Below are 27,336 nucleotides of genomic sequence, written 5' to 3' on the forward strand. Positions count from 1 at the left end.
CACAGTTTAACTCCCGTCCCAACGGAATGATAGTCTGGCCATCGATCACGTACTGCAAGTGTTAAGAGCAATATCGTAACTTTCATATACACATTGCACTCTGCCGAGATTGTTCACGTGAATAGATATAACCTGGGCACACAAATTCGTGTTCGAGGATGACGATGAACCAGTCCCAAGGCAGTCGACCACTGCGCCTCGCGACTCAGCATCCCCAGTGCACACGTCTTGCGTTTGCTCGTATCCCCAGTTCGAAGACACGTACCGAATGCAGCAAGATTGTTAGGATGACGCCTGATATCTTTTATTTCCGTGAATGATAGTATGGACAGCCAACAATGGACCCGAGCAGCACCCATTGAAAAGTCGCGTCTAGCTCCGGCTTGGCATTGGTCGTCGGGAGAGCTCGGTCAAGCTCCCAACTTTTGGGACAACTCCGAGCCCAGACAGACTGCTGTGCAACAACATCCGCCCCAAACTCGATCTCCACTCTCCCCTCCGCGTGCGCATATTCACTTCTTGCCCACGGGCGCTTTTTCATACAATATCGTCGGACCATCGGATTCTGCTACTCACCATGTTTCGCACAGGAGCCTCGCAAGGCCTTCTCCGGTCCCTGAACGCCGCGTCACAGCCGATCTCGCGCTCCGTCAACGCCCCATTGCGAACACAATTCAAGTCGCAGCTCTGCACCCTCTCCCGCCGACCTCAGAGCCTTGCGCTGTCAAAGCCGCTCACAATCCAGACCCTCCAGCTCGTTCGTTCCTCCACCGACAACCGAGGCCCTGTGGATAAGATTGATGTCAAACATGAGGCCGAGATCGCCAAGCACAAGCTCGAAGCGGACCCCAAGCTCGTGTCATCGCAGTCCACTACCCACCCCGTCCTTGGCGAGGTCGGTGGTGTGGCGGAGGTGGAGCACGACACCGAGATGTTGGCGGGCGTGAAACACGACTTGGTGGGTCAATGTCCACAACCAGCCATTGGATGATCATTTGGCGAGCGGGACTAACCAATAGACTACAGGGCGTCATCCGCGATACCTTCAGCCTGCAGAATGTGCCCAAGGAGGCATACTACATTGGTATGGCTGGTGTCCTGCCTTACCTGGGAACTTCTCTCAGCACCTTCTACTGTGCCTGGGAGATCCAGCACAACCACGCAACCGGTGCTGGGTTTTTCATGACCGACAAGACCGCTGAGCTGCTTCTCCACGTCCTTGAGCCGCTCCAAGTTGGATATGGTGCATCGGTGAGATTGAGCTGGATCTAAAGCCCTCGAAACAATCCTGACGTGCCTACCAGATCATCTCTTTCTTGGGTGCCATTCACTGGGGTCTTGAATTTGCCCGCTACGGCGGCTCTCACGGCTACAAACGCTACAGGACCGGTGTGATTGCCACTGGTCTTGCCTGGCCCACTATCCTCCTGCCTGTCGAGACCGCGTTGATCTCGCAATTCGCTCTCTTCACTTGGCTTTACTACAACGACTCCCGAGCCACAAAGCGCGGCTTGGCTCCGTCGTGGTACGGCGTCTACCGCTTCATTCTGACCTTCATCGTCGGAAGCAGCATCGTCGTCTCGCTCATCGGCCGTGGTCAGATCACCGGCCACATCAGCCAGGCGCCCAACGCCGCTGACCGCATCCAGAAGCTTCGCGAGAGCCAGACCGAGCAACTCGAGGAGGAGGAGTCTGCTCGACGAAAGTTCTTGTCATCGGCAGATGACGAGGAGGAGGAGGAAGAGGAAGAGGAGTAAATCTCCGTGGTATCCAGACCAGTGCCCAATCATGCCTAGGCCGTCGAGCTTACAAAATATCCTTGGGACAAAAATGAGTATGGATCACGCTTGCAGCGAGTTGCTATCGTCACTCTGATACCGAAAGTGTATTGTACATGTCATAGTAGATACGCTGTCTCATTAGTTCTCTTTTTGGCTCCACCGGCAAAACATGACCCGCCCCTCGCGAAGTAAGGTTGTCAGCAGTAGTCAAGGAACAGAGCTTCTGATAATTCGTTGACAAACACAATATTCGTAGCCTTTGCAACATGTGCGCGTGAATCAAAAGCTGAAACTCCCTGGGTGCAAGATTTAAAGTAATTAATTCTGACATCACACAAAAAGGCGTTCCCGTGCGCGGAGCAGAAAGGTACAGAAGATTAGCAGAAGTAAAAAAGAGTCCCCCTTCCACCACAGTTCCATTATGTCCCTCCTGAAGACGCCGCCTATCTACATGCATCGTCGGATTCGCAAGCATATCGGGCAAAAAGGCTGTGGTATCGCTCATCACCACATCCATTCATCTCGGAGCACCGATCGTTTCGTCATCTCGTCACTCAAGTCGTAGGCTGAGCGCCAAATGGCTGCGGGGAGCTCGGCCGGCCCCAGAAATCCAGACACGCGATCACATCGTCGCCTAGTTCATCTTCGTACACGAACAGAATTTCTCGCGTGCTCTGGTGCAGGAATCGCAAGTTCTTGTGAGTCTGGATGCATACTAAGCCGCCGAAGTCGGTCCGTCGGATCTCGATGAATTCGGGCTCGAAAGCCAGAATGTACTTCTCTCCCCACGTGGCGAAGGCGTTAGGCGATCCTTCCCAGAGGATGATCCATTCGCCGCGTGCTCGCCAGCCGTGCTTGTCGACATAGAATGTGAAGTCGTTGTAGCAGAGCAGGAATTCAGATGTGTTCCGCTCAATGTAGATGGGCTTGACGTTCTCCTTGCGAGCTACAAAGTCGAGGGTAGTATCGGCCTGGTCGAGCAAGGATTGTGTCTCCAGTGTTTCGAGCGAAACAATTTCGAAGCCCTTGGCACCTCCCACACAGAGTTTGCTGCGTAAGAAGTGGACGCTATTGCTTTCCATGGGTATGTAGAATTCCTTGTATGGCTTGAGTACTTCTTGCCCGCTTGCGAGCATCTTGGCGAGCCCCGATTTCTTCTTGCCCTTGGTCATAGAGTCCATCGGTTCGAAGACTTTGACCGTTGATGATAGCGACGAAGATTTCACGCAGCAGACCACAGTCTGACCATTGCACATGCCAGCGTTGATGTAATTTGCGTGACAAATCCTTCTGCCACGCTTGGATGGAGCAGCTGCACCTTCGTCTTCCAATGCTTCGAGAGGATATGTATACACGGCTTTGTCTGCGAGAACAACCAGAATTTGATGCTGTTCAAGAACTTCCAATTGTGCAACAAGTCGAATGTCAAGCATCCGTCGTGGCTTATGGGACGCGTCTTTGGGTTTGCGGTCTGAAACATACACCCCCAGATCTGTACCAATGACCATCTTCCTGCCGCCGTCGATCGGCCGACAACAATTGACTCGGTTGACTGCATTGAAAAAGCCTTCGTTCAGCTTGTACATGGCAAAAATGTTACGGCGTTCCGACAGCTTCTCCTTCTGAGTCATGATGTGCTCCATCCACTTTTCTCGTTGTATCTGTGTCGTACAAAAGAGTGTCAATTCATAACCGCCTTTGCCAAGCGATTTGAATGTGATCGGATATCCCTGCTCAGCGACGCTTGGCTTTGCTGCTGCTCTTCCAAGGCCTGGAACCATGCTGGACGATGGCCGTTTCGCGATGGCCATGCGCGGCAGAACATGGTCCATTTCTTTAATCTGCAGGAGTTCCAACGGTATTGGTTTGCGATAGACACGGATCTCTTCCCGTTTGTTCACCGTCTTGACGCGAACGATGAGCACGGCGTGGTCGAAAAGGTATGCCGTTATATCAGCTTGTTCGCTTGTTAGGGTCTTCTTCAAGCTACTCTTGAAGATCAGCTGCCTGGATTCGTCCGTCAGTTTCAAATCCATGTGGGGAATGGTCCCCCATTTTAGTTGCGTGTTGAGGTTGATGAGATTGAAATGATTTTCGGCCTTCCCTGACTCTTCATTTACTGCACTCAAGAATGACCTGATCTGCTTGACGGCTTTGGGAATATCTGTCATGTCTGGATTGTTCTCGTCCGTAAACTTCAGGACGTTCTCCAAGAGCAATGGGTATCGAGCGAGACGAGTAGTAGGCTTGGTCAAGTAACCATTCAATTCAAGCTTTCGTGATTCCTTCAGACGTTCGGTCTCTTCGGTGAACTTCGCGAATGCAGGATTCGAGCCTTTCTCGCGCTCGAATTCAAACTTGCCAAATAATTGGTTGGCTCCATACTTGATGAAAGGGTTGAACTGTGGCACGTATTCCAAGAAGATGTCGCCCACGTTGCGCACGACAGGGTTCTGTTGTTGCCTGCGAGTCAAGGCGCTTGCCATGCGCGAATTTACGCTGTGGACTTCTTGACAATTCGAAAATACCGTGCGAATGAACTTTTCGCGGCGATGTTCAGGTATTGGCGAGACCTCCGGCGACCGCAGCGGCTTGATCCAAAAGTCCCGGAGGTATTCTAAATCCTTCACGAAATCACGCTCGGTATACATGATTTCTGAAATAACTTCCTGGCGCTTCTTCTCTTTGTCGCTGACACTATCAGACACCTCCTTTGAAACTGTATTGATCCATAGCTTTTGTTCGTTCTCGAACTCATCGTGTAGACTTGACCTAGAAGTCTCGCGCTTCAAGCCCGGCGACACTTTCATATTCAGTCGCTGTTGTTGCTCCAAGCGCCGCGGGCAGGCAATAGAATAGCACAAATTGTCTCGATTACACGTCGGAGAGTAGCATTCGGTCAGCAGAGTAAAGACACCATTGACCTCCAGCGGCTCCTCGTTCATGGTTTTTTTGAACTCATAAACCTCATTCGGTGAATCGCGCAGGCGGTGCGCATAGGTGACTTCATGGAAAAATTTCTGAGCATCCAGGGATCGCCCGAGAAGCAGAGCAAGATTGCGATCGGAAGTTCGAATGATGTAGGCAATTAGTTCAACTGCCTCATAACCACTGAATGCGTCGGAATACATCAACCCATCTTTCTCCTTGTCGCTGACCGCCACGCGTTCTCGGAATGCTGCTGCTACATTCGATAGCAGGGCACCGTAAACCAGTGAAGGGCGCTTTTGTGCGACCATTGTGCTGCTCGATGTCATCTGACTATTCGACCGCTGCGTAATACTTGCAGACGGGCGCGGCGATTGATAGTCTGTATGGGGCGTAATGGTGGAAGCCATTGACATGGTTCGTGATCCTGAGGCAACATGATTGCCGGCGCTGGCGTGTCTTCCATTCATCAGAGGTCCGTTTGATGTCCGATCAGGCGCATAACCATTCGGGGCCATGTGTTCGCTGCCTACAGTATCACTTGATTCCCTCCTCCTGCCAGGAATGACTCTGCCACTCATAGTCTGCGTACTGTCTGCTTCCCTACCGTAAGACGTCATGGACATTGTCCTCTCGTCTACGGAACGATCGGGAATAGCACGACCTTGAGCGGTGGTTCTCGCTGGCTGCTGATTCATATACGGCTGTTGTCGAAAGGTCTGAGCCGACGCAACTGTGTAATTGCCTCCAGGTGGCTGATACATCGGCCGTGGTACGCTTGCCAGGGATTGCGTCCTGTACGCATCATTGTTCAGTGCTGGACCGGGCTGCCCATAAGGACGTTGTGTGAATGATCGATTGTATTGTCCAGTCGAAGGAGGTCCACGAATATCAAGGCGTTGTGGTTGGCCATACGGCACGCGATCCGGCCTTACTGGAGGTGGGAGAGCTTGAGGTACAGCTCGTCGAGGTGACGGCTGTGGTCCATTTTGATATGGAATCTGCGGCGGCCCTTCATATGCGCCCGGCCCTGGAGGATAGCCTCCTTGCGGCTGTTGTCCGGGTCGTACTGGAGGAGGACGCTGCATGTATTGCGATGTGGCATTCGACATCGACATGGCTCTATCGGATGGTGGAGCGGTTGCGCTGGTCATCGTTTGACTGCGACCCGGAGGAGGCGCTCCCCCGAAGATATTGGAGAATGCCGCATCTCGTTGTGCGCTCGAAGCAGACCCAAAGTTCTGAGGCGCCCCACGATTGTAATCGCGACCCTGCTGAGCCTGGTATTGAGCCATGTAGAGATCCTTAGCCGATGGCAGCACAACCCTCGGCAGGCATCCGTCCTTTCCTTGGGTCGCCGCCCTTTGATTTTCTGCGTCCAAGCTAGTTCCCAGCTGCTATCGAACTCGGAGGTCCAGAGGCGAAGTGATGAAAAGAGCCTGCACAGGCAAAAGCAATACGGACGCTACCCAGCACACTAGCTCGTGCCGTTCACGGGGCTCTGGCAAGAGAAATCGGTCAAACGGGAAGACCAAAGATGTCCGAGACGTATTAAAGAAAAGGGAGAGTAGATCAAATTGGATGCCAGTCAGTGTAGATGGGTGGTGTTGGTGGTAGTGGTGGTGGTGGTTTGCAGAAACCCTGGCCAACTTGCTCTCGAGTGGCCCGCGTACACTGACCCCAGGTACTGTACTTGACTTCTTACGCTCCACCCTGCACTGCCAAGCCCGATAGAAACTGTCCATCAAGCATCAGTTCTTCCACGCGAGATGGTAGAGCAGAACCGGGCTGTGTACGGGATACCATTTCGTCTCGCTGGGAGTGCAGCATAGGTTGGTCGTTGGACGACTTCACAGGGAAAGTACAGCTCGGACATTGACGGCGACATTCGTTTCCTCGAAATCCGACCTGCTGAGCACACCTCTCTATGTGACTACACATGCAGAGTTGTCGATATTGCATCGAGATTCTCTCGTCATTGCCGAAAGAGAACACCGATTACATCTCACGTTTGTTGTTTCTTCAGGGCTGCCCTAAACGCCGATGAGTCCGCAGCAAACTCACGTGATCCCGCGTGAAGCTCCGTCATTACCGCCGTATGTATCTCCAGATCAACCCTCTCGGACACCTGAGCCTCGTGAAGGGGAGGACACATCGGCAACGGTCGCCATTCGAACAAACGACATCTCTGGCCCTTACACAAAAGCCTACAAAGTGCAGTGCTCCACACCTCGCCATCTATAGCGCTCCACCACAGCCAACATGTCGTTCGAATCACAATTGACCCCGAAGTTTGCGCCTTTTCTGGGAATGGCTGGCGTGGCATTCGCCATGATATTCGGATGTACGCAGGTCGTCAATCAGCATTAACAGCACAAGAGGCTAAAACATGAGCAGGTGTCGGTGCGGCATACGGCACAGCGAAGTCAGGCATCGGTATTGCGAACGTCGGCACATTCAGACCAGACCTTATCATGAAGGTACATTTTCACTGAAAGACGAGATTGAAAGACGTGGGAGGACAATAGCTAATATTGGCAATGAACCAGTCGTTGATTCCTGTCGTCATGTCTGGTATTATTGCGGTCTACGCACTGGTGGTGGCAGTCCTCATCGCCGGTAACATGAAACCACCACCAGAGGGAGACTATAGCTTGTTCCACGGCTTCATGCATCTAGCGTGTGGTCTATCGGTGGGCTTGACTGGAGTTGCTGCTGGCTACGCCATAGGTATCGTGGGCGACTCTGTAAGTTTCTCCCCTTGACTTGAAACGGTGGGCTATCTGACAACAAAATTCTACAGGGTGTACGTGCATACATGCAACAATCTCGAATCTTCGTGGGCATGGTTCTCATTCTTATTTTCGGCGAAGTTCTTGGTCTTTATGGGTGAGTAAATGAGCAGTTGTGACGATAATGCAATGCACTAACGCATCGTGCAGGCTGATTGTTTCATTAATTCTCAACACGAGAGCTTCGGGATAAAGCGGAATTTTTGCATTCACTGTACTACATATACCACGAGTCTTCAAGGTCTTTGATTTCAAGTCCGGTTTGCGCGCAGCATTCGCAGAATTGCCCTTGGAAGGCCCTGAACGTCTCATCGGTCTTGATGAACCATGCGGCGACTGCATCATCGAAGCCTGGTGCTTGTCGGCTTTGAACGCGTGTACTCTGAAGTCCCTGCTTTTTAATACAAGCAAGGCAAACATCAGTGGCGCAGCGACGACCACCACTACATAGATTTCTGTCATGAAGCCCCTGGGCGCAACCTTCCGATAACTGCTCACCGAAACGAATACATTCATGTGCAGGGATTTGCGCGGGTTTCAAGATACAGGCATTCATTTTTGGCGCAGAGTTATACAGTGTGAATGTTGTGTGAATTTTGTGTTGCTGCGTATTCATGTCTTGTGTATATCGTGATGTTGTCCTGGAATCGATTTAGCTGTGCTAAATCAACGTGGCTGTGTCGCAAATTCAAGGCTGCAGGGTTTCTGATTGGCGCAACCTTTAAAAGTCAGCCACCCGACAAGGCAACAGCATTCGCTGAGACTAGGCTAGGCTACTGGTGTCATGCTGTAACATTGACATGACATGAATATCCCCAAATTCGTCCCAGTTCGATATTTGTCCTAGAATCACTGTAGAGTTTCGCTCATGGTATGACCAACCTCCAACAGCCTTTCCAAGAACATCCATGGATTCAATAGCGAACGTAGCAACATCGATATTCCAAACTAAATGAACAATTTGCCAGCATCGCGATGGATTCCTATCGTATGCAGGGGATCCACAACCGGACAAGTCACTTAACCCAACTCTATTCGGATGTCAAGAAGAGCGCCCTTACAGAGCTTCAACCGACTCTCAGCCCACAATTTGGCGATCTCCACCGAAAATATCGGATTCAAAAAGATCGATTAATTGCGTGGGGATTGGCATGGAGCGATGATGGGAAGGGACCCGATGGTAACATCGACGAGTCTGTTGCCCGAGCGGGTCTCACAGAAACTGTCGATAGCGTTCTCCGCAATATCAAAGAAGTGACGGAGGAAGCGGAGAGAATTCGCAGAGCAAGTTTACCTGGTGCTTCCAACAAGGATGGTGTCAAACTGCTTGCACCTGTCGATTTTGATGAAACACGTTACGAGGACCTACTCCGCGATCTCACGACATCTATTGACATCTTGTACGACTTGTCCGACTCGCGACGTGCCCTGGCACGCGGCGAACATCCTCGATTTGACAGTTCAACAATCCATACATATCCTGCAGAGAAGTCAGGAGCAGGAGAATTTTCCTTGAAACGAAAAGCCACCAGCGGTCCTGAAAGTGGTTTCGGTTCAGAGAAACGTTCGCTTAACCCTGCTTTCCAGGAGCCACTCCTGCCATCATACACAGGCTTATCACGTCTCCCTCCTAAAATCGAGCCAGCGGCACTTTACTTACCGGTCGGTTCATCGCCACCTCCGTACGAAGCTCTAGGAGTCCCGTCTACGACTCGTTTGATCGCTCAGATTGAGCTCAATGATGCTCCTAAGGGTATTCAGATGCGACTCGGCGATGGTCCACGGCAAGCCGCAGTTTTGGTAGAGTATGCACAATTTGATCCTGCGTATCGTGATACGGGAGTTCCCCCACCTCTTGAGCGACTTGAGGCATTGGCGCCTCTACTTTCATACGTTCGGCCGGACAATCGACCCGCATTCAGCCTACTGGGTTATTTCGAAGATCCAATACAACCTCGAATCGGCCTCATTTATGAGCTTCCTAATTCTATCCGGAGGCAACTCGAAGCAGGACTGGAACCCAATCTTGGCGTTCCGCTCAGTCTGCTCCGAATGGTGCAACGCACGAACAAGGCACAAACAACAAACAATGAATCGACCACTCCAGCTCTTGAAGACAGATTCCGAATGGCTCTGCGTCTGGTGGAACAATTATACTCGCTTCACAATCGAGAAATTGCGCACTGCAATATCAACAGCAGCAGTATCGTTTTTGCAACTAGCGCTAACGATACAGGCACAACCAGGTTCGATGCACTACGTGCACCCGTGTGGACATCATTTGATTTGTTCTCCAAATGCACCGTTGAAGGGCCTAGAGCCGACGAGGGAGTGAACATATACAAACATCCCTTGGATATTCCAACCTACACCGATCGAGACTTTCAGGCAGACTTCCAATTTGATCTTTATGGTCTGGGTCTGATCCTGCTCGAGATCGGCCTCTGGATGCCCATTGGAGATTTGTATAAGCAGCGCTACAGTGTTGCTGATTTCAAGCTCCGTGTCGAGAAAATATGGATCCCCAAGCTTGCCGCCAAATGTGGCACCGCATACCAACAGGCGGTGGCAGAGTGTCTGGCCCTTTCTGACAATCCGAAAGGATCAAAGCTGGCTGTTGAGGGCGTTTATGGTGTCTTGCTCCAGTATTTGCGGCGATGCGTTCTGATTGATGAGATCGGTTCCTCTTCAGAACTCGTTCCGGTGGCAGCCTTTGAGGCTGGGCACGAGACACTTTCCACTACAGCTTCCGAGCAGCCCTTCACGCCGCCACCACAGCAGCAGCAGCAGCAGTATGGCGAACTCGCCGTTGGTTGGGAGGAGAAGACTACAGCGGACGGACGGACTTTTTACATCGATCACAACACCAGAACGACTACATGGGCCGATCCCAGAACCTCCGCACCACCGTCTCTAAGTTCTCGCGATATTTCTAGGACACAATCCTTTCCGATGGCATCAAAAACGAGCGCAACTCATGCGCATCGCACAATGTCCGAAGCTCTGATGACGCCACCGCCAGTCTCACAGCAACAGAGAACAATGGATGGAGCCACGCCCGCGCGGTTCCATCTCACGACGACGCCCTCCACGCGGGACTTCAAACGACGCATAATTTTTATACAACAGCTATGGCGGGCACGTCAAGCTTCTAGGAAAGCCACATTACAAATAGGCGCTGGACCAGGGATGATGCCTCGCACTCGAGCCCGACATAGCGATGCCGCTACAAGCCCACGCGAGAAGCGCTATGAATTTCCCGAGATTCCATTAGCCCCTGAAATACTAGAGCACTGGCAAAGCAATGCTTGTTTCCAATTGCAATCATTAGTTGAGAGAGCACTTCGAGGCTCACTGGAGTCAAGTTCGATCCGCCTTGTGGCATACGGCACGACGCCTACGACAGCGCGGCCTACATTCATCGTTGGATGTACCTCGACCGCCAAGGTTAAGAACATTCTCAAAAGGCACTTCAAATACGATTCAAGCACCTTTGACGTCCGTGTGAAGAAAGAGGATGTCCGACGATGTCGAGGACCAAAACGTGATCCTTTCTCATCTCACGCACGAAGGAGTGTAGCAGCTATGCGTGATCCAGATGTACCCGTTGCTGCAAATCCCGACTACCAGGAGCGTCCGATGTGTGGTGCATCCATCGGAGCCTATAGGGATGATGAGCATTTACCACCTGCATCTTTTGGAGGGATCATACTTGTCGACAGGAAGCCTTACGGCATGAGTGTTCATCACATGCTCGAGCTTGATGATGATGAAGAGGTTCCGGCTCAGCCGGATGAGGCGATGGATGATGACGAATCTGAAACATCAAGCCTTATCGAGGATAACGACGACATGATTTCGGAAGATGACGACCAAAGCACCGTGCGACCACCATCTGTTTTCATGGATGATGATGATTCTGCGGAGCCGATGAGCGATGCTGCGGGAGATGCCCCAGGTATCATGCCAGGAGACTTCGAGGAGATCATCATCACGCAGCCTGCTCTGGACGATGCCATTGATCTTGACCTGCACGTCGACGAAAGTGATTCTGATTCTGACTCAGGTATTGACGAGGACCACTTGCTTTCCTACAAATTCGGCCAGGTTCATGCATCGTCTGGACTACGTCGGACGGTGAAGTCTTTCGAAGGTGGATTCAAAAGCATCAGCCAGTCGCTGCCGCAAGAGATTGACTGGGCTCTGTTTGAGCTTCTACCACCAAGGACCTATCATGCCAACGCTGTACGCGGAGGGTCCAAGTTCTGCGCAAGAAGTAACCGTCGTACGGGTGATTCCTTCCCAGGAGCCATCCGCAGCAGCACCGACCTTGCATGCGTCAAGGTTCATTGTCGAGGCAGGACCAGCGGCCTTGGCAGCGGTATGATTTCTAGCACCATGGAGCTCGTCAAGATCCATGGCCGCCATACCTTCTCTGCTAGTTGGACAGTGGCCGGCGATTTTGGAGTGGGCGGTGACTCAGGAGCATGGGTGGTCAGCAACGATGACGGGAGAGTATGTGGGCACGTGCTGGCGGCGAAGAAAGGTCGAACTTACATTTGCCCGATGGATCTGTTGATAGAAGACATCAAGCTGACGCTAGGAGCGGATGAGGTTGTGCTGCCCATGGAATTGAATACTGGAGAGGTCGTCGTTCCGAGGAGACGTGAAGACGAGCAGATGATGTCGGAAGCGATCGATCGTTTACGACTCATGGAAACAGAGAGTGGAGGCGGTGTCAAAGTGCCGCCAAGTCCGAGCCGTCCTGCGCCTGTTTCACCATTCGCAAGGGCAGAAGGATCCATGCAAACCGCTAGATGAAGTAGCTTCGGGGGGAACGGTAACGGTCGGAGCAAGATCGCAGATTTGTGAATGCCTTTGGGGCGACAGATAAAGGCGTACATCAACACAGGGATTTAGCATACTACCAATACCATTCAGCTACTCATCATACACACTACCATGTCCAGTTTTGGTTGGCGAAGCGACGCCTGTCAAAGACGCGCCGGTCTCATCCCCGAGTCTACACTCTCTAACAAGTATGCATCCGCAATATTGCCCTCCAATCGCCCAGCTGCGTAGGGGATGGATATCTTGGCAATCATTTAATACCCATCTGAACGAGATGTTATCGGTATGTGTTGAGCCTCTGGCACTTTCTCGTAGAAGGCTGCCAATGTGTGAAGTCTTCAGAATTGCGAGCGACTCTCGCAGCGACTCGGGGTTGGAAATGACCCAAACTTTGGGTTGCCGCTTCGACTCGGTCATCTGAGGCCGTCACATACAATATGCAGGCATCCGACAATTGCTCCGGCTGTCTAGCCACTAAAGCATTGTATAGTTGTGTTCATCATTCATTAGCAATCATAATTTTGATCAATCCAGATCCATCGACTGCTCAAAGTATGCTGTGACAGCATCAACCAGATCCGCCTTCTTGCTGGCAATCTTGCTGGCTCCCTTGCTTGCGAGCCAGGCTTTCAAATCTGCTACCTTGAACGACGATATGGCGTCTTGCTTGTATGCATTGCGCATTGCAGTATCGATGTCTGCAGCATCGACTTCATCTTTTATTTTCTTTGTGCCAGGAGGGCCGGCTGGTGCTGCCGATCCGCGTTTTGCACCACCAGTTGCGGTAGTCGTAATGCCTCGTTTATTGTCGCGTTGCCAATTTTCGAATTCGCCATCCAAGATGGCACCCCACTCGACGACATAACCACCAGCCCGTTTATGTATCTGCTTAAATTTTGGCATTGTCTTATCATCGGGTTGTTCTGGCAGGTCTTCCTCGAGTGCTAAAGCTTGTAGTATCTTGTAGAACCACTGAAGGTTCGGGTTCGGATATTTGAAAGGGTCATAGGCGCCCTTGGGCAACTGAAGTTGTTGAACGATCACTCGCATAGCATCAACCACGGAGTCAGGAGCTCTGACAAGGCTCGTCTCAGGAGCCTCCCGGATGTCATCTGCAAAAGGCAAATGCTTCAGCCATAGCCCAGGAGGCATCGTCTGTTCGCCCTCTTCATTCCGCACTTCGGCACCCGGAATTACTGCAACCAAGACAGGCGCAGCATTTCGACGAGCGATGAACCAGGCTATGCCCATCTTCTGGTCTTTGAGCAACTTGGCATGTAAGGCGGCAAAAACTCGAGTTGAGCCCACGAAGTCTTCCTCTGACGGGAAGATAAATGTGGACTGCTTGACACCAGCCCAGGTTGGCAGTGCTGCAAGAGGCTTGAACCCGATGATGCGAAGCACCGGGTCTCCAAAACTCTTAATCTTGGCCAACTCCTCTAGCGAAAATGAGATGGTCTCGCCACCAAATTTGTACGCTTTTCGCACCTCGACCTTTTCAACTGAACGAGCAGTATCTTCGGCCATAAGTGTCGTGCTCCCAATGGCAATCTGAGCCTTTTCGCTGTCTGGTGGTAGGTAGACATACGACGTGCGTCTAGGCTCCTGCTTCTTCATCAGGATGTAGCCTTTGACGCTGATCTTCAGACCAGGACCAATCTCGAAAGGTACATTGCTGAACAGAGCCCGTCGTGGTGTCGAGCGTGATTGGACGGAAGATAGTAGTGACTGTAGGAGACTGATTCCATCCTTGCCATTTGAATTGGCGGGCTTGATATCAAGGGTCAACGGCGCCGGCGCATCTGGATCTTCAGGCGTGAGAGAATACACGATGTCATTGTAGAATTTGCTGCGATCAAAGGTGAAACCTCGATTGGGGTGCGAAATCGGAAATAGCTCGATCGTAACGCCGAGATCGTAGAGGTCTTTCGCCCGCACTGCGGCACTATTTCTTGCTTCGCGGTTTGAGGCATGAGGACAATCATTGTCAGTGACCAAGAATAATCTTCGGGAGGAGAAATTGGGAGCCTTCGTGGTGAAAATCTGATTGGCGCAAAAGAGCACGTTAGCCATGCTGACTTCTTCTTGGCTTGCTTGCAGCAAGGCGGCTGCTTCTTCTTCATCTTCAACCAGTGTCCTTAATTGTTTCACGTCAGCGGCCGCTGGAACGTCGAGATCTGTAAGCAGGTAACAATGTGGATATTGCAACCCAGTCCTTCCAGATTCTTGATCGCCCATTTGGAATTTGCTTTTGGTCGTTCCAAACAACAGGATACCCATCATGTCGTTGGGATTGCTGATGATTCGTTGTTGCATCAACGCATAAGCACATTTCAGGGCTGCTAACGTTGGAGAAAGGGAAGCGTCCGGTTTCTTCGAATCAACATCCTTGGGGTTTTGGAGCATACTCTGACTGACGTCGATGGCAAAGAGGACGGCATCTTTGACGGCCAAGTAGCCAGTCTCATTGACTTCTTCCTCTTCTTCTTCCTCCTCCTCCTGTTGGCCGTATCTCGATTCGTCAGACATCTCCACTACAGTAAGAAGAATAACGACCTTCGAGCATTAGTTCTAAGTTGTGTTCCGAGCTGCAGCAGTTGTGATCGTTCAGAGATGTCGTGGCGCATAGCCATACATGAATGATCTAGGGCAGACGTGCAGTGGCTTCGTGATGCGCGTCTAGCGAGCAAGCACTCTGCAAGCAATTAGGCAGCAATTCCCTGTTGCCTTGTCGCGCAGGGGCCGCCTTTTCACGTGATCCTGGTCGGAGTCGAGCCTCTCCGCGCCCGGGCGGTCTAGAGCCGCGTGCGAAGGATCTCCGCTGCTGATGACGTATCGAATGCGGCTAGATCCGTCCAAATTGCGGCCTGTCAGAAGCTGAATAATGTATTTTACCACTCGCTGGCACATTGCACAATCGACGGCCCTGCATCTTGTCTTGCTGGCGACCAAGAAAGACTTGCTTCATCCACCACTGAGCTTACGTTTAGACTGTGAGATCTCAAGGTTGTACTCCGCAGCAATGGCTTCTAAACAACCTCTACGCACGCTCGTAAAGCAGGCGACGTCTGCGCAATGCATCCAGACACAATCCAAGACCGCCCTGGCGCGGTCGATGGCCACAGTCGTACCACCAGTTACTCAAAACTCCACCAGCAAGAAAGGGCCCACTGCTATGGTCTTCATGAACATGGGTGGGCCGGCGACTACCGATGAGGTTGGAGGCTTTCTCTCGCGACTGTTTGCCGATGGCGATTTGATCCCATTGGGACCATTGCAGGGCGTTCTCGGACCATTGATCAGCATGCGGCGAACACCAAAGATTCAGAAGCAATACGCTGGAATTGGTGGTGGAAGTCCCATTCGCAAGTGGAGTGAATACCAAGCGGCTGAGATGTGCAAGATTCTTGATAAGATCAATCCGGAGACGGCGCCTCACAAGCCATATGTCGCCTTTCGCTACGCCAACCCATTGACGGAGGAAATGTACAACAAACTGCTCGAGGATGGCTTCGGCAAAGGACGAGGTGGTAGAGCTGTGGCCTTCACACAATATCCGCAATACTCCTGTAGCACAACGGGCAGTTCGCTGAATGAGCTATGGAAGTGGAGGACACGATTGGAAACTCCTCAGCGCAATCCCGAGATGACACCCGAAGAAGCAAACGGCGCGATTGAATGGAGTGTTATCGATCGATGGCCCACGCATGCAGGACTTATCGACGCCTTCGCCGAGAATATCAACAAGGCGCTCGACACTTACCCGCCGGAGATTCGCGATAGTGTGGTGCTACTATACAGCGCTCACAGTCTTCCCATGAGTGTTGTCAACCGCGGTGACCCATACCCGGCGGAGGTCGCCGCCACAGTCTGGGCAGTACAACAGAAGCTCGGCCATCGCAACCCATACCGACTGGTGTGGCAATCACAGGTCGGCCCGTCTGCCTGGCTCGGCGCCCAAACCGCCGACACCGTTCCTAATTTGATCAAGAAGGGACAAAAAGACATTGTTCTGATCCCCATCGCCTTCACCTCGGACCACATCGAAACGCTGTTTGAAATTGATCAGGAAGTCATCCACGAGGCCAACGAGCTCGGTGCAGAAGGTCGAGTGCGCCGTGCGGAGAGTCTCAATGGCAGCACCACCTTCATCCAGGGCTTGGCGGATTTAGCAAAGGCCCACTTGAACTCCGGAGAGATTTGCAGTAAGCAGATGGGTCTGAGATGCCCCGGATGCAAGAGCGAGAAATGTCTGGAGCAGAAGCGTTTCTTCATGGGCGAGGGTAAGCAGGCTAACGAAGCGGTCACTTTGTGATCCACTGCAAGCCATAACTTCCATTGATTTTCTTTTTGGACTCGTAGCGAATGCGCATCTGGGCCGTAGCGGGCTTGAGTATATATGTAACAGTATCGAAATTTAGAGATTTGCGAGCAACCCGTCTATGAACTCGAGATTTACTGCGATTTTGGCATGCAATTGATTCAGCTCCATCAACATCCATACACTATGCGAGACAGCATATACACACCAGGGCGCGATTTTATGAACCGATACGCCAACATCACCAGACCAGAAATCACGTTGACCATCACATACAAAGATGTCGAATCCAATGAGAACGTGAGGTCGGTGCCAGCACTTTCTTTTCTTGCATTATTACAAAGAAAAAGCGAGAAGGTGAGAGAAGAAAATACACACAGAGAGAGTCCAGCGAAAAGCTAATTAATCGTACCATGATCAGACTCCTCCCTTTATGTACTAATGATAGCGGTGGTAGCAGTGGACAGCGGATAAATGCCGCAGTGATCGCGATGATGACACGATGGATGCGGTAGAGATGAGTGGTGATGATGGCGGTACTTGTGAATCAACTGGTCCATGCTGGGTTTCCAAAGGTTTTGGAATGTTGCCACTCTTCCTTTCCATCTGCCCGAAGCCGATCGCATCTCAATGCAACCTTCTAACTTTCCAGGTCCACTGCCAATTGCACAACAGGTAGCAGAATCACTACCTTTAAGCGCGACCACATGGCGCAGAAGGCAACAATCAGCGGAATGGATGTGAGTGCCAACACGCAGGACACGCTGCCTGAGCACAGCGCCGAGGTCTGTACAACATTAGGTGAAAGGTGCCGAACGCTTGAATCGAGATTCGCGCCCTCCAATCAGAGGACAGACAGCAACGATAACAAATGATTTGCGGTGGGGATGGGAGGATCTTCTTCTCTAGATGTAACAGGAACCCATGCTATGCGCCAGCGAAAACGACGGCGAGAAAACAGCGCGAACATGGGGTTATTTGCGGGTTAAACAAACGAAATGGGGATTTTTCATAGCGCCACATCCAACACCAGACTGACATCCTGTACCTGGGAACCTGCGAGGTCTTCCAGGACCGGAATCAGATCAAGTAACTCATTGTCGTGCGCATCACTGAACCAGCTGCTGATTGGGACTGCGTGCTGTGGGTGGAAAATGTAGCTAGTTGGCGAGTTGTCAATGATGATGGTCTCCTTGAGATCACGGCCGACCTGGCTGAGATCTTTGACGTAATTTCCTTGGTGGTTGTAGCAGCTCTCGCGGAAGAGACGGTGGTGGACGACGTTGTGGATGTCCAATTGATCGAGGAGCGGGTCGCCGTACTTTGAGACGGAAGCTGTGAAAACAACGACTTCGTAGATTTCACCCATACGCTTGAGGAACTTGTCGACACCAGGTCGCTTGATGACGTATACGTTGTGGTACTGCCCTTCAATCTCCACTGGGATCGTCATGTCGGCTTGATGAAGAATCTGTAGGTCGATCTGTTAGCACTCGCTTCAATTTCGATCCTCCATCTCATCGCATGTCTTACCTTGAAGCTGCTGTGCACGAGTGTTTCGTCGAGATCGAGGACCAAACACTTCCGTCCTCGATGTTCGGGTCGCATTGGAGGAAGAAGCCATTTCTGTACGGAATCTGAACCTTCGCGGCTGTTGACCGACCCGTCGACGTTGCGGTCTGCCAATGGTGGTGGCGGCGGAAGTGTTGGGGCCTGCGCTACCTCTGGCTCTGGCTGCTTTTGGTGTGTGATCTGTTCGGCTTCATGCTCAGACAGAGGCACTTTGGGACCACTGTCCACCAGTTCAAGGTTATCATCTTGTGCCTTTTGCGCTTGAGTCCGGTCGGCTATGGGGATGTCTTCGGTCGCAATCGCGCCAGCGACCGGTGTTGGTGGCTGTACTTCAACTGCAGGACTTGAAGACTTCGCTCCTAGGCTGTCGACGTCAGGCGCCGGCGCGAGAACTAGAGGCACGATGCCAGGCGAGCTGTGTGATGATGCGGATTGCTGACCGGTGCCGTGAGATGGTAGCGATGTTGTTGCTTCCGCAGGCAGATCCGGCACAGGCTTGTGGATGAGGTCGTCTGCAGAGATGGGCTTTTCTGAGACTAATCGGGAGCTTTGAGAGGATGGATCGTTAGGAGAGCTGGACGCCTTAGCACTCGTGCGCGACCCCGTGAGTGCCGCATTTTGGTCAGCGTGGACTGGCACGGATTGTGACGGCCTCTCTGCGTTTGTTATCGTCACTGGTTTGGCTGGCTGGTCCTGGAGAGTCGGGTCTGAGGCGTCGCTGGCCGATCCGCAGCATAAAAAGGCGAGAAAGCCCTTCTTCTTTTTGGATTTCAGAGCAGCATCGGGCTGCGAAGGGTCGTCGGACACGGGACGCGTGCTTTTCTCTTCGTCAGGCATCGTGGTTGGAGCCGTCCGCCTGCTGCTAGCGCTGTTGTCTCTCCTACTGCGTTTTGAGCCTCTACGAGGTCGTTCTGTCGTGTCGACCGTAGACTCGCCGCTCAGCGAGTTCGCAGCCTGCACTTCCGTTTGCGAACCGGGTACTGCAAGAGTAGATGCGGACTCTTGAGTCTGTCCAAATGGTGTTGCGCTATCGCTCATTGCACCCCATGCACTACCACGCCTTCTTTTGCGAGTGGAACTCGTTGATTCGACCGTGATGGTGATACAGAGGTTGGGGGACTGGCGGCTGTCACTGCGGTGAAACGCGTCAGTCAGAAACAAGTCGATGTCGAAGCGGGTCTGCCTTAGAGGTCGACTGTCTGTACCGAGAGACTTGACCCTGGCTCTTTTGTTTCCAACATACCTGAGCGCAAGATGCGACTTGTCAAGGGAACGTAATTTGCTGAGTCGCTGGCTCGCAAGACCTTTGGGAGGATTCCAGGAAAGCGCGCAACGGGACGAGTAGTGAATGCGATGCGAAGGACGAAGCTGGGCTGACTACAGGTAGGGGCCAGTGACACTGTCGAATGTGTGTGTATATCACCGTAGGGACGAGAACAGTCGGGTGTCGGTGATCGGCACGACGGCTGCAGTCGATCGGATAGTGACTGCCGTCGCGACCAGCTTCAGACGCCGATTCTAGTAAGGAAAGGAGAATGAAAGCAACAAGATGCGCGCGGCGGCAATGTTGACTGAGAGCGGTGGCGGAGGTGGAGACGGAGGGCGCGGCGGAATGGAGAATGCGACAATGGATCAGAGAGCTGCCGTGCAGATGGTGAGAGAGTGTGAGAGAGTGAGAGAGTGAGAGCGCGCCCGGGCGTGCGAGCGAGAGGCCCGTTCAGCGACCGACGAGCGAGTTTGGGGCAAGTCCACACATACACAAGCACACATACACACACCTTCAGTGCTGTATGTATGTATTGGCACACCTTCTTTTACACGCTACTTGATCTATCAATTAATCCACATCCAGAGCCACATCTCCACGCCGGAGCATCATAAGCACATGCACATGGGCACACCACTGGAAGGCGTGGGTGCACGCAGTGGTATGTACGTACAGTGGATGGTCGACAGAGCGAGGTCAATGGGACCTCAGCGCGTAGCAGTCTCGGCCAGTCTTTGGGACATTCTCTAGGCACGGTGGAGTGCCAGGTAGGTACAGTACGTCGGTCCCTTTCACGAGACTGGGTCATCCTCAGCTCGCCTTCTCTGTCTTGCGAGTGAGATGAATACGCAGACATGTGTTCCTTCATACGAGCAATGCCGTCACTTTCGCCTTACAGAAACAAATATCCACCGACGGCGATGGCCTATCCACCGTGGATCACATCTCGCAACACACACACCAAGCTTTTCATCAAATGTAGAGAATCCACTGCCGGCTAGTCCGCCGTTAATCTCGCCTGCCACCACCAATCACCACACGGTCCCCACAAGGTTCCGCAGGTTTTCTTGTCATCACAGCGACCATTCTTATTACAGCACAGTATGTATTCCGTGTATGGAGATACCAACGACAAGAGGCTCGATGACCGTGGTTCAAATATGTGATTCCAGACCCAACATGCCCTCCGACGGCTCAAGTCGTCCGTCTTGAAGTACTGTAAACACCGAGCTTTGCCGTGTATTATCGGTGCGTTGACGCCACCAGCCCAGAATGTGACATGGCCAGCCTTTGGACACGGCGAAGCGCTTCGCATGACTTCCTCCACCAATGATGAGTGCGCAGGGACGAGCAGGTGCCCATGCAACTTCCGCGCCGTACGAACTCACGCCTCTCCATTTTGGAAAAGGACTACTTGTAAGCGATTGATCTGAGGATAATAAACAGGATGCCGAAGCCCATGTTGTCCACCTACAAGCCCTGGAGAATGCGGAACTGAAAGGAAATTAGCAGAGATCAATAGTATTAGTCCCTGTTGTTTTAGCCGCCGTGCTTGACCGCTTCGGGCACTAGCTGTATTATCATCTCGACTCCGAGGACGATTTGGAAGGGCCTTCACGCACGCACATGCTTCTTCGAGGGAACAATCAAGACTGACGCGGTTGAGGATGGGCGCATTCTCTTGATGGCCTGCATCAAGATCTGCCAGCGCAAAAAAACGATGCAATTGCACAATGGTACAGGACATTATATATGCAGACAGATCTATAACATGAGATAAGGTCAAACTTATCATGAGCAGTCAATCTGTGGAGCGGATGAGATCTGCCGCACACCTTCTGGCACGCGTCCGCCGCGTGCTCGACGCCTGCTGCAATGAGTTTCTTCACACACGCCTTGCTGGGCTCCCTTCACACTCCGTCCCTAGCGCAACATCGAACCAATCTTTTGACGAGCCTCAAAAGGACAAGATCGACGTCGGAAGAGGGATCGTGGCTTCTACGTACCGAGCTCCTCATCAATGATCATTCGTGGCTCGCTTGTGTTCGTATGGTTAATTGGAATCTTTGATGACGGTGTCCGCTGTCAGATAGTAGATCTGGCTCCGCATGACATCAATGTCTGAGAGCACATGGATGTGGTACAATGGCTGAAACATTCGAAGTTGAAACGCCGGCGAGCCCGTGCAAACGGGGTTCCTCGTTCCAGAGGTACAGTCGTTGCCAGGCTGGTGTATGTATCCGACAGAGCGAGCGAGAGGGGAATGCCATCACAACGAAAATGAGAGGTTCTCCAATCCCTGACTCGCTTCATTGGCATTGACTGGAGAGCGGTAAGATAGACAGCCCATTTGAGATGTCCCTGCGCACTTTTACTGTTCTCATTTTCATATCAATAAGAGATTCACTCGAACCCGAAAGCATTACTGTAGGTTGAATAATTATGCCCTCGATCGAGCCAGGATACCATGAGGCTCTTGTACATTCGTGGAGAAATGAGACGTGAAAACTAACACGGACGGGCGTGGCCAAATGGACGTCGGATCAGTCGAGCGTAGAAACGATTCTGCTGCCATCCATGAATTATGCAGTCTCTCCCTATCGCTCGAGATGCACACCTGCATATGCAATGCGTACAAACGAGATAGAGCCCGAGATGGAACAATGTGCAATTATGCAGGGTGGCGGGCGTGCAGGCAATCTGCAAGACTGGCATATCGACATTCAAGACGAGACGAGAGAACGTGCACGGATTTGAGACAATTTCAGAAGACTTGAGGTTCGAAGACAACTTTTAATGGTTCGTTATGTTCTGCCTGCAGGAACTGGAGAGCTCCCACCTTCGCACTTGCTGCCAGAGGGGAAAATAATCCGACAATCCCGTCCCATACCCCAAAACAGTGAACGCCGGGCCGAATGACTTCCTCGTAGGTAAACACCCAAGGCCATCATGAACACAGAACGCCAGAGCGAAAGCCAGAACAGCAAGTTTAATAAACAGAACGCCAAATCGGTGAAAGCCGATGATCAAAAACAGCAGGAATCCAATGTACATGATATTTCTTCGAAGAAACCCAAGGAGGAATAAAGTCCCGTTGAACGCCCCAACGTATCTTTTTGTGGCGGCCCGTAATCTGGGCATGCCACAACGGCTGCGTGGACGATTCCATGCCCTTCTCGACAATTCCGATGCAGAAGGACGTTAAATGAAGAAGTCGTCGACTGATGCGGTCATGAGTTCTTCATCGTTCGTCGTCTTCATTGTCCAGGGCCAGAGTCCAACATCCTCATCATAATCTATGCTGCAGTAAAAAGACCGAAACTCCCAAGGTAAAGCTGACGATGAAAAGCCATTGCCGTAAAGAAACATGTCTCATAGAACAGCCAATATGAAGGGTATGCAGGCTTCCAACAGCGCTCGTGAGTCAATGTCAATTACGATGTGATTCCTTCGTTCCATTGCTGATCCGCGTTAGAACCTCGGCCACTGCATTCGTGGCTTTGGCAGGACGCCGTTCCAGGGGTGCGGCAATGACGAGCTTCGGCGGCAGAAATTCGATTCAAGAATTGCCAAAAGAGGTGGGCCCATTCATGGATACCTCATCTGCGTAGTAAATGCACACTGCAGGTCGGTCCGGTGGAACTTTTCTGAAATCCACGTGCGACGCAATGTCCAAAAATATTGTGCACACAATGCGTGTAGACTCATCAGACGAATCAATGTCAATACCGAACGCACGATCCATTCATCCTTGAATGGCGGTCGGCGTCGATGTTTCTGATAGATATCCATCGCGATGACTCTGGTACGGAAAGCGAAAACTGACAGGAGAGGCCGATCGCATACTTTGAGTCTTCATAGTACCAGAGTAAGCAGGGAGAGAGGACAACGCATTCAGCGTTCTTGATTCTCGCTGCTCGTTCACCCCGTCCAGCTGAGTTAGAACTATGGGTGAGCAGGCCGCGGACGACCAAGTCGAGGTTGACGTTGAGTCCATCTCGCTGGTGCCATCGGCAGTCCGGGATGGAATAATGATATTCTGCGGACGCAACGACTGAGGGATTCGAGGTTGAGGCGAAGTTGCTGCTTTACCAGTGCCTGGCGTGAACTGGAGTAGCGGGTTATCAGCCTTCCGTCCTAGCTTGCTAAACTGGAGCCATGTTGGGGCTGCGATTGGAACCTACGTAGCAGAACTTTTGAACCAGGTCCTTGTATTGGTCGGATCCGATGGCGGGTCGATCAGTGGTCAGGTTGTCAGGCCTTTCTGGCTTGACTTGCTTGGCGGGCTCCTTGCGGTCGAATACGCCGAAGTAGCTGCCATTGGTTGTCTGTCTCACGGTGCTCGGAGCCGCCGCAGGATTGCCCATGGCACCACCCATGAGTCCGCTTTGGCGGCCGAGCTTGTCCTGCGCACTGGAGAGAGCGGCGGACAGGGATGTTCCAAAGTCATAACGACTTCCAAGGGCGTTGTTTGGCGAGGTCGGAGCTCCGAGTGAGAACATAGGAGAGCGCTTAGGTCTCGGCTTCAATCTGATGGACGTTGGTGACTCGCCCAAGTACTTATCCGAGACTCCAAAGTCGTAGGCATCCTTGTCGATACGGGAAATGAAGTCATCGTCGATGGAATCATGTGACTTGCTACGCGGCAAAGGTGAGGTATGTCGGCTGCGGGGCGGAGCTGACTTCGGTGACTGAACAACGGGTTTGGATTGCGTTGATGACTTGACCGGACGCGACTTGATAGGCTTAGACTCGCTGAAGTCGATCTGGTAGTTGCAATTGTAATTGTTGTCCCAGAACTCCTGGCCGCCAACATTGTACCGTACGCAAAGCAGCATGGTCTTGCTAGCGATGTTGGCTTGGTCTGCCAACCGGATGTAGAAGCTGAAGCGATCACATCCGTCATTGTGGGAAGCATTGTTGTATTCTGCGACAACTTCTGAAGTGGTCTTCCAATAGTCAAGTGTGAAGCGAGCCACGACCAACTTTTGAAAGGAGATGTTTTGCACAGCACACGTGCCGATCAAGGTATCTTTGTCTTGAGACAACACCAATCGCTCGACACGAATTGGCAGAGCTCGACGCTCGAAAGTTTCTTCTGGCAGACTAGCGATCCGAATTTGAAGCTCAGCCTTCGCGTCACTGTCGAATGGAAACTCGGTCTCGCTGTCATATGTCTCGACAGGGGATGTTCCGGTGCTTACAGCGATGGGCTTGTCGACTTGTAAAAAGTGACGAGTCTGATTGTCGTTGTCGTTGAAGTGTACAGATTTCGAGTATGTCGGCGTACCCGGCATGCTCGAATAACGCCGCCGGGACGACGCTCGCAAAGCCGGCTTCACAAGCTCTCCAGACTTCTTGCGTACCAAAGCAGGCTTGGCAAGGTGATCATCATCTTCCTCGCTGTCATCGGAGGATCCGTTCGGTGAGTCGGCAAAGGTTGGGGCCTTGAGCAAAATCTTGGTCTCTGTTGCTGATCGTGAGTGTGAGATCTTGCGGGCTTCTTGTGACAGTGCAGTGGGTGAGGTCAATTGGGTAACTGGCTCTGACGCAGATTGAGGTGGGACCTCAAGCTCGGTAGTTGGCGTCTTTTCTGGCGAGCCATCCCGTGGTTGCGGCAGTGATCGCACGGCGATCTGCAGTTGTTGCCAGTTCTTTTCCAATTCGCGTCCACGCTCTGCCCCTGCCGAGTTCTCGTCGCCGTCAGAGTTTTCCGAGGAGTCAGGCGGTGAGATCACAGCGCCAGTCGGGATCCGCAGGTTATTAAGCGGCGGTGGCGACTGTTTGACGCTGCGGCTCTTGTTGAAGTCGGAGATGTCGCTGTCGGGCTGAGCATCGTTGCTCGGGGTGGCGGACGCCTCGTTGTTGGGTAGTGAAGGCGATCGACGATGCTTGTGAAGATATGATGCGGAGCTCATCGATCTGGGTAATGACTGTCGAGCCATGGACGATCGGGGAAGTTCCTCGTGATAGGATGAAGTACGGCTGACCGAAGGGCTCGTCGTGCGCGACGAAGCAGGCGACTGCTGCGATGGTGGTGTGTAGGGCATTTTCGCGGTGACGGTAGATTATGAACGGCGGACGAAAAGCAAGCCTTGATTCAACACTTTCGGGACATTAAGAAGATCTCGAAGGTGGAAGGAATAAAAGGCTGTGACGTAAGGACGTCAGTGAGGCGAACGATGGTAGGAACCCACGAGGATCAACGCGTGGATGATCGCAAAGGATGTTGCCAGTAGGAATATGACTTACGAGAAGATACTGATCACCGCATGCACACTTGAGACGCTGGTGAAAAGTGGTGCGGCGCAGTAGGTCTGACGATTCGACGGATGCGCGCTGCTAGTGAAAGCCCGGCCAGTCGAACGTAGACGCAGTTGCTGTGACGTTGGTGACGACGTCGCAATTGTTAAATCTCGTCGGTGAGGTTGTTGGAGGAATATTAGTAGGATGTGGTGGAAAAAGGAAGTGCTCGAGGTGTTGAGCCCAGTAGCCTTTCTAGAGTGTCGAGAGAGCAGGAAGAGGAGGGGTGTTGAGTGATGGTAAAGGTTGTGCAGGAGGCGAATGGAATCGGCAAGCGGGAAGGTTGAAAGACAACAAGTGGTGCTGGCTTCCCGATGTTCCTCAACAGAAACGGATCTGCTATCGTAAAGGATAGTAGTACTGTAGGTGAATTGAGATACAGACGACGACCACCACCACCACGACTGATATTATTACCGAAGGATAATATCGGCGAGTGGAGAGACGGGAAGTAGTTTGTGGATGTGCGCGCGCACGGAGGGATATCTGGTGTCTGCTCTGTTGAGAGAGATGGGTAGAGAGTGAGTGATGAGAGACTGATGCAGCGGCAGCAGCAGGGCAGAGAATGCCTAGTGAGATTGACGGAGTGGTCGCACACACTCTTTGGCAAGGTAAGTGCAGGGCACGACCTCACTTCTCACACCCACCCGCACGGAGAGAGACGAGACGCTCTCACTCTCACAGTGCGCACAGGTCTCAGAAAAGTGGGCGCAGAAGTCGTGTCGCGGCGTACGCAATGGTTCGCGAGGGCGCACTAAGTTCAAACCTAGTCGCACTCAACGGGCCGTGCAGTCGCCTCAAAGAAAAAAAGGCAGTCTCGGTTTCGCGAGCGAGTACCGCTTCGGTAGCATATACGCCCGCTCGTTCGCTCGCCAATACAGCTTCGTCGCTGTCGCCTTTGTTGGGGTGAACGTTCGGTTGGACAAGACGGTCCGTTGATGATGTGCAGGGGACTTGAACACGCAAGGCGTGCCAAATGTGCGGTTAGATTTGAGACGATCGAGAGCCACCACACGCCAGGAGAGAATAGCTGGAGATACGGAGAAGTGGAGGTGGTTGAATAGGATGGTAGGTCGCGTTCTGGGTGGTTGTCGAGATAGGTGAGGAAAGAAGCAGACAAGGCTTTGATGCAGCGACAGGTGCGGAAAAGTATCATGTATATCGAGCACGAATCCAGGTAGTAAAATCGTCCACTATCTGGGCACGCCCAGAGGAAAAACCTGATCGGTGACGGTGACGGTGACGATGCCTACGAGAGGAGTACTTTACAAAGTGGTGGTGATGATGATGCCGGCCGGCCGTGCGAGTGGTACGGACAGTTTTGCTCTGATGGAGGGGAGAGGCGGCCACCGTCTGAACGGGGCGACACACTAGAAGCTCGCCTAGTCAGGCCAGTGGGCCTTGGGTCTAGGCGCGCACTGGGTTCGAAGACCAAAAAAAGCGTAACCGATTTACAGACTGCGTCCACGGCCCACCAACACGGACAGGCCGGGGCATAGCACTTCACCACTCCATCTCTCG

General features: G+C 52.3%; 9 protein-coding genes across 9 annotated transcripts; 4 read left to right on the forward strand and 5 right to left on the reverse strand.

Moving 5' to 3' along the window:
- Positions 1-577: 577 nt before the first annotated feature.
- Positions 578-1,757, forward strand: K489DRAFT_320890 (uncharacterized protein; the record flags this gene model as incomplete). Its single annotated transcript, XM_033601500.1, has 3 exons — positions 578-958; positions 1,027-1,251; positions 1,305-1,757. 3 exons carry the CDS (start codon positions 578-580, stop codon positions 1,755-1,757), a joined length of 1,059 nt encoding a protein of 352 aa, XP_033459130.1.
- A 578-nt stretch (positions 1,758-2,335) lies between these two features.
- K489DRAFT_358036 (citron like protein) lies at positions 2,336-6,004 on the reverse strand (the record flags this gene model as incomplete). The annotated part of the gene is made up of 1 exon (XM_033602572.1): positions 2,336-6,004. The coding sequence occupies one exon, from the start codon at positions 6,002-6,004 to the stop codon at positions 2,336-2,338; it is 3,669 nt and encodes a 1,222-aa protein (XP_033459131.1).
- A 633-nt stretch (positions 6,005-6,637) lies between these two features.
- On the forward strand, positions 6,638-7,189 carry K489DRAFT_380831 (uncharacterized protein). Its single transcript, XM_033604967.1, has one exon. It carries the CDS (start codon positions 6,753-6,755, stop codon positions 6,951-6,953), a length of 201 nt encoding a protein of 66 aa, XP_033459132.1. The 5' UTR covers positions 6,638-6,752; the 3' UTR covers positions 6,954-7,189.
- Positions 6,972-12,322, forward strand: K489DRAFT_320831 (uncharacterized protein; the record flags this gene model as incomplete). The annotated part of the gene is made up of 6 exons (XM_033601493.1): positions 6,972-7,053; positions 7,107-7,189; positions 7,259-7,456; positions 7,513-7,598; positions 8,554-10,410; positions 10,471-12,322. 6 exons carry the CDS (start codon positions 6,972-6,974, stop codon positions 12,320-12,322), a joined length of 4,158 nt encoding a protein of 1,385 aa, XP_033459133.1.
- A 555-nt stretch (positions 12,323-12,877) lies between these two features.
- On the reverse strand, positions 12,878-14,881 carry K489DRAFT_370977 (Ku DNA-binding complex, Ku70 subunit; the record flags this gene model as incomplete). Its single annotated transcript, XM_033603203.1, has 1 exon — positions 12,878-14,881. The coding sequence occupies one exon, from the start codon at positions 14,879-14,881 to the stop codon at positions 12,878-12,880; it is 2,004 nt and encodes a 667-aa protein (XP_033459134.1).
- A 394-nt stretch (positions 14,882-15,275) lies between these two features.
- On the forward strand, positions 15,276-16,815 carry K489DRAFT_380837 (ferrochelatase-domain-containing protein). Its single transcript, XM_033604968.1, has one exon. The coding sequence runs from the start codon at positions 15,375-15,377 to the stop codon at positions 16,665-16,667; it is 1,293 nt and encodes a 430-aa protein (XP_033459135.1). The 5' UTR covers positions 15,276-15,374; the 3' UTR covers positions 16,668-16,815.
- Positions 16,816-17,682: 867 nt separating this feature from the next.
- K489DRAFT_320654 (NLI interacting factor) lies at positions 17,683-18,281 on the reverse strand (the record flags this gene model as incomplete). The annotated part of the gene is made up of 2 exons (XM_033601473.1): positions 17,683-18,144; positions 18,207-18,281. 2 exons carry the CDS (start codon positions 18,279-18,281, stop codon positions 17,683-17,685), a joined length of 537 nt encoding a protein of 178 aa, XP_033459136.1.
- Positions 18,282-22,220: 3,939 nt separating this feature from the next.
- K489DRAFT_232990 (uncharacterized protein) lies at positions 22,221-22,849 on the reverse strand. Its single transcript, XM_033599820.1, has one exon. The coding sequence runs from the start codon at positions 22,651-22,653 to the stop codon at positions 22,306-22,308; it is 348 nt and encodes a 115-aa protein (XP_033459137.1). The 5' UTR covers positions 22,654-22,849; the 3' UTR covers positions 22,221-22,305.
- A 408-nt stretch (positions 22,850-23,257) lies between these two features.
- Positions 23,258-25,562, reverse strand: K489DRAFT_389070 (carbohydrate-binding module family 21 protein; the record flags this gene model as incomplete). Its single annotated transcript, XM_033606470.1, has 2 exons — positions 23,258-23,620; positions 23,664-25,562. 2 exons carry the CDS (start codon positions 25,560-25,562, stop codon positions 23,258-23,260), a joined length of 2,262 nt encoding a protein of 753 aa, XP_033459138.1.
- Between the last annotated feature and the right edge of the window lie 1,774 nt (positions 25,563-27,336).

This window comes from Dissoconium aciculare (assembly GCF_010015565.1).
Source record: "Dissoconium aciculare CBS 342.82 unplaced genomic scaffold K489scaffold_7, whole genome shotgun sequence".
Lineage (NCBI taxonomy): Eukaryota > Fungi > Ascomycota > Dothideomycetes > Mycosphaerellales > Dissoconiaceae > Dissoconium > Dissoconium aciculare.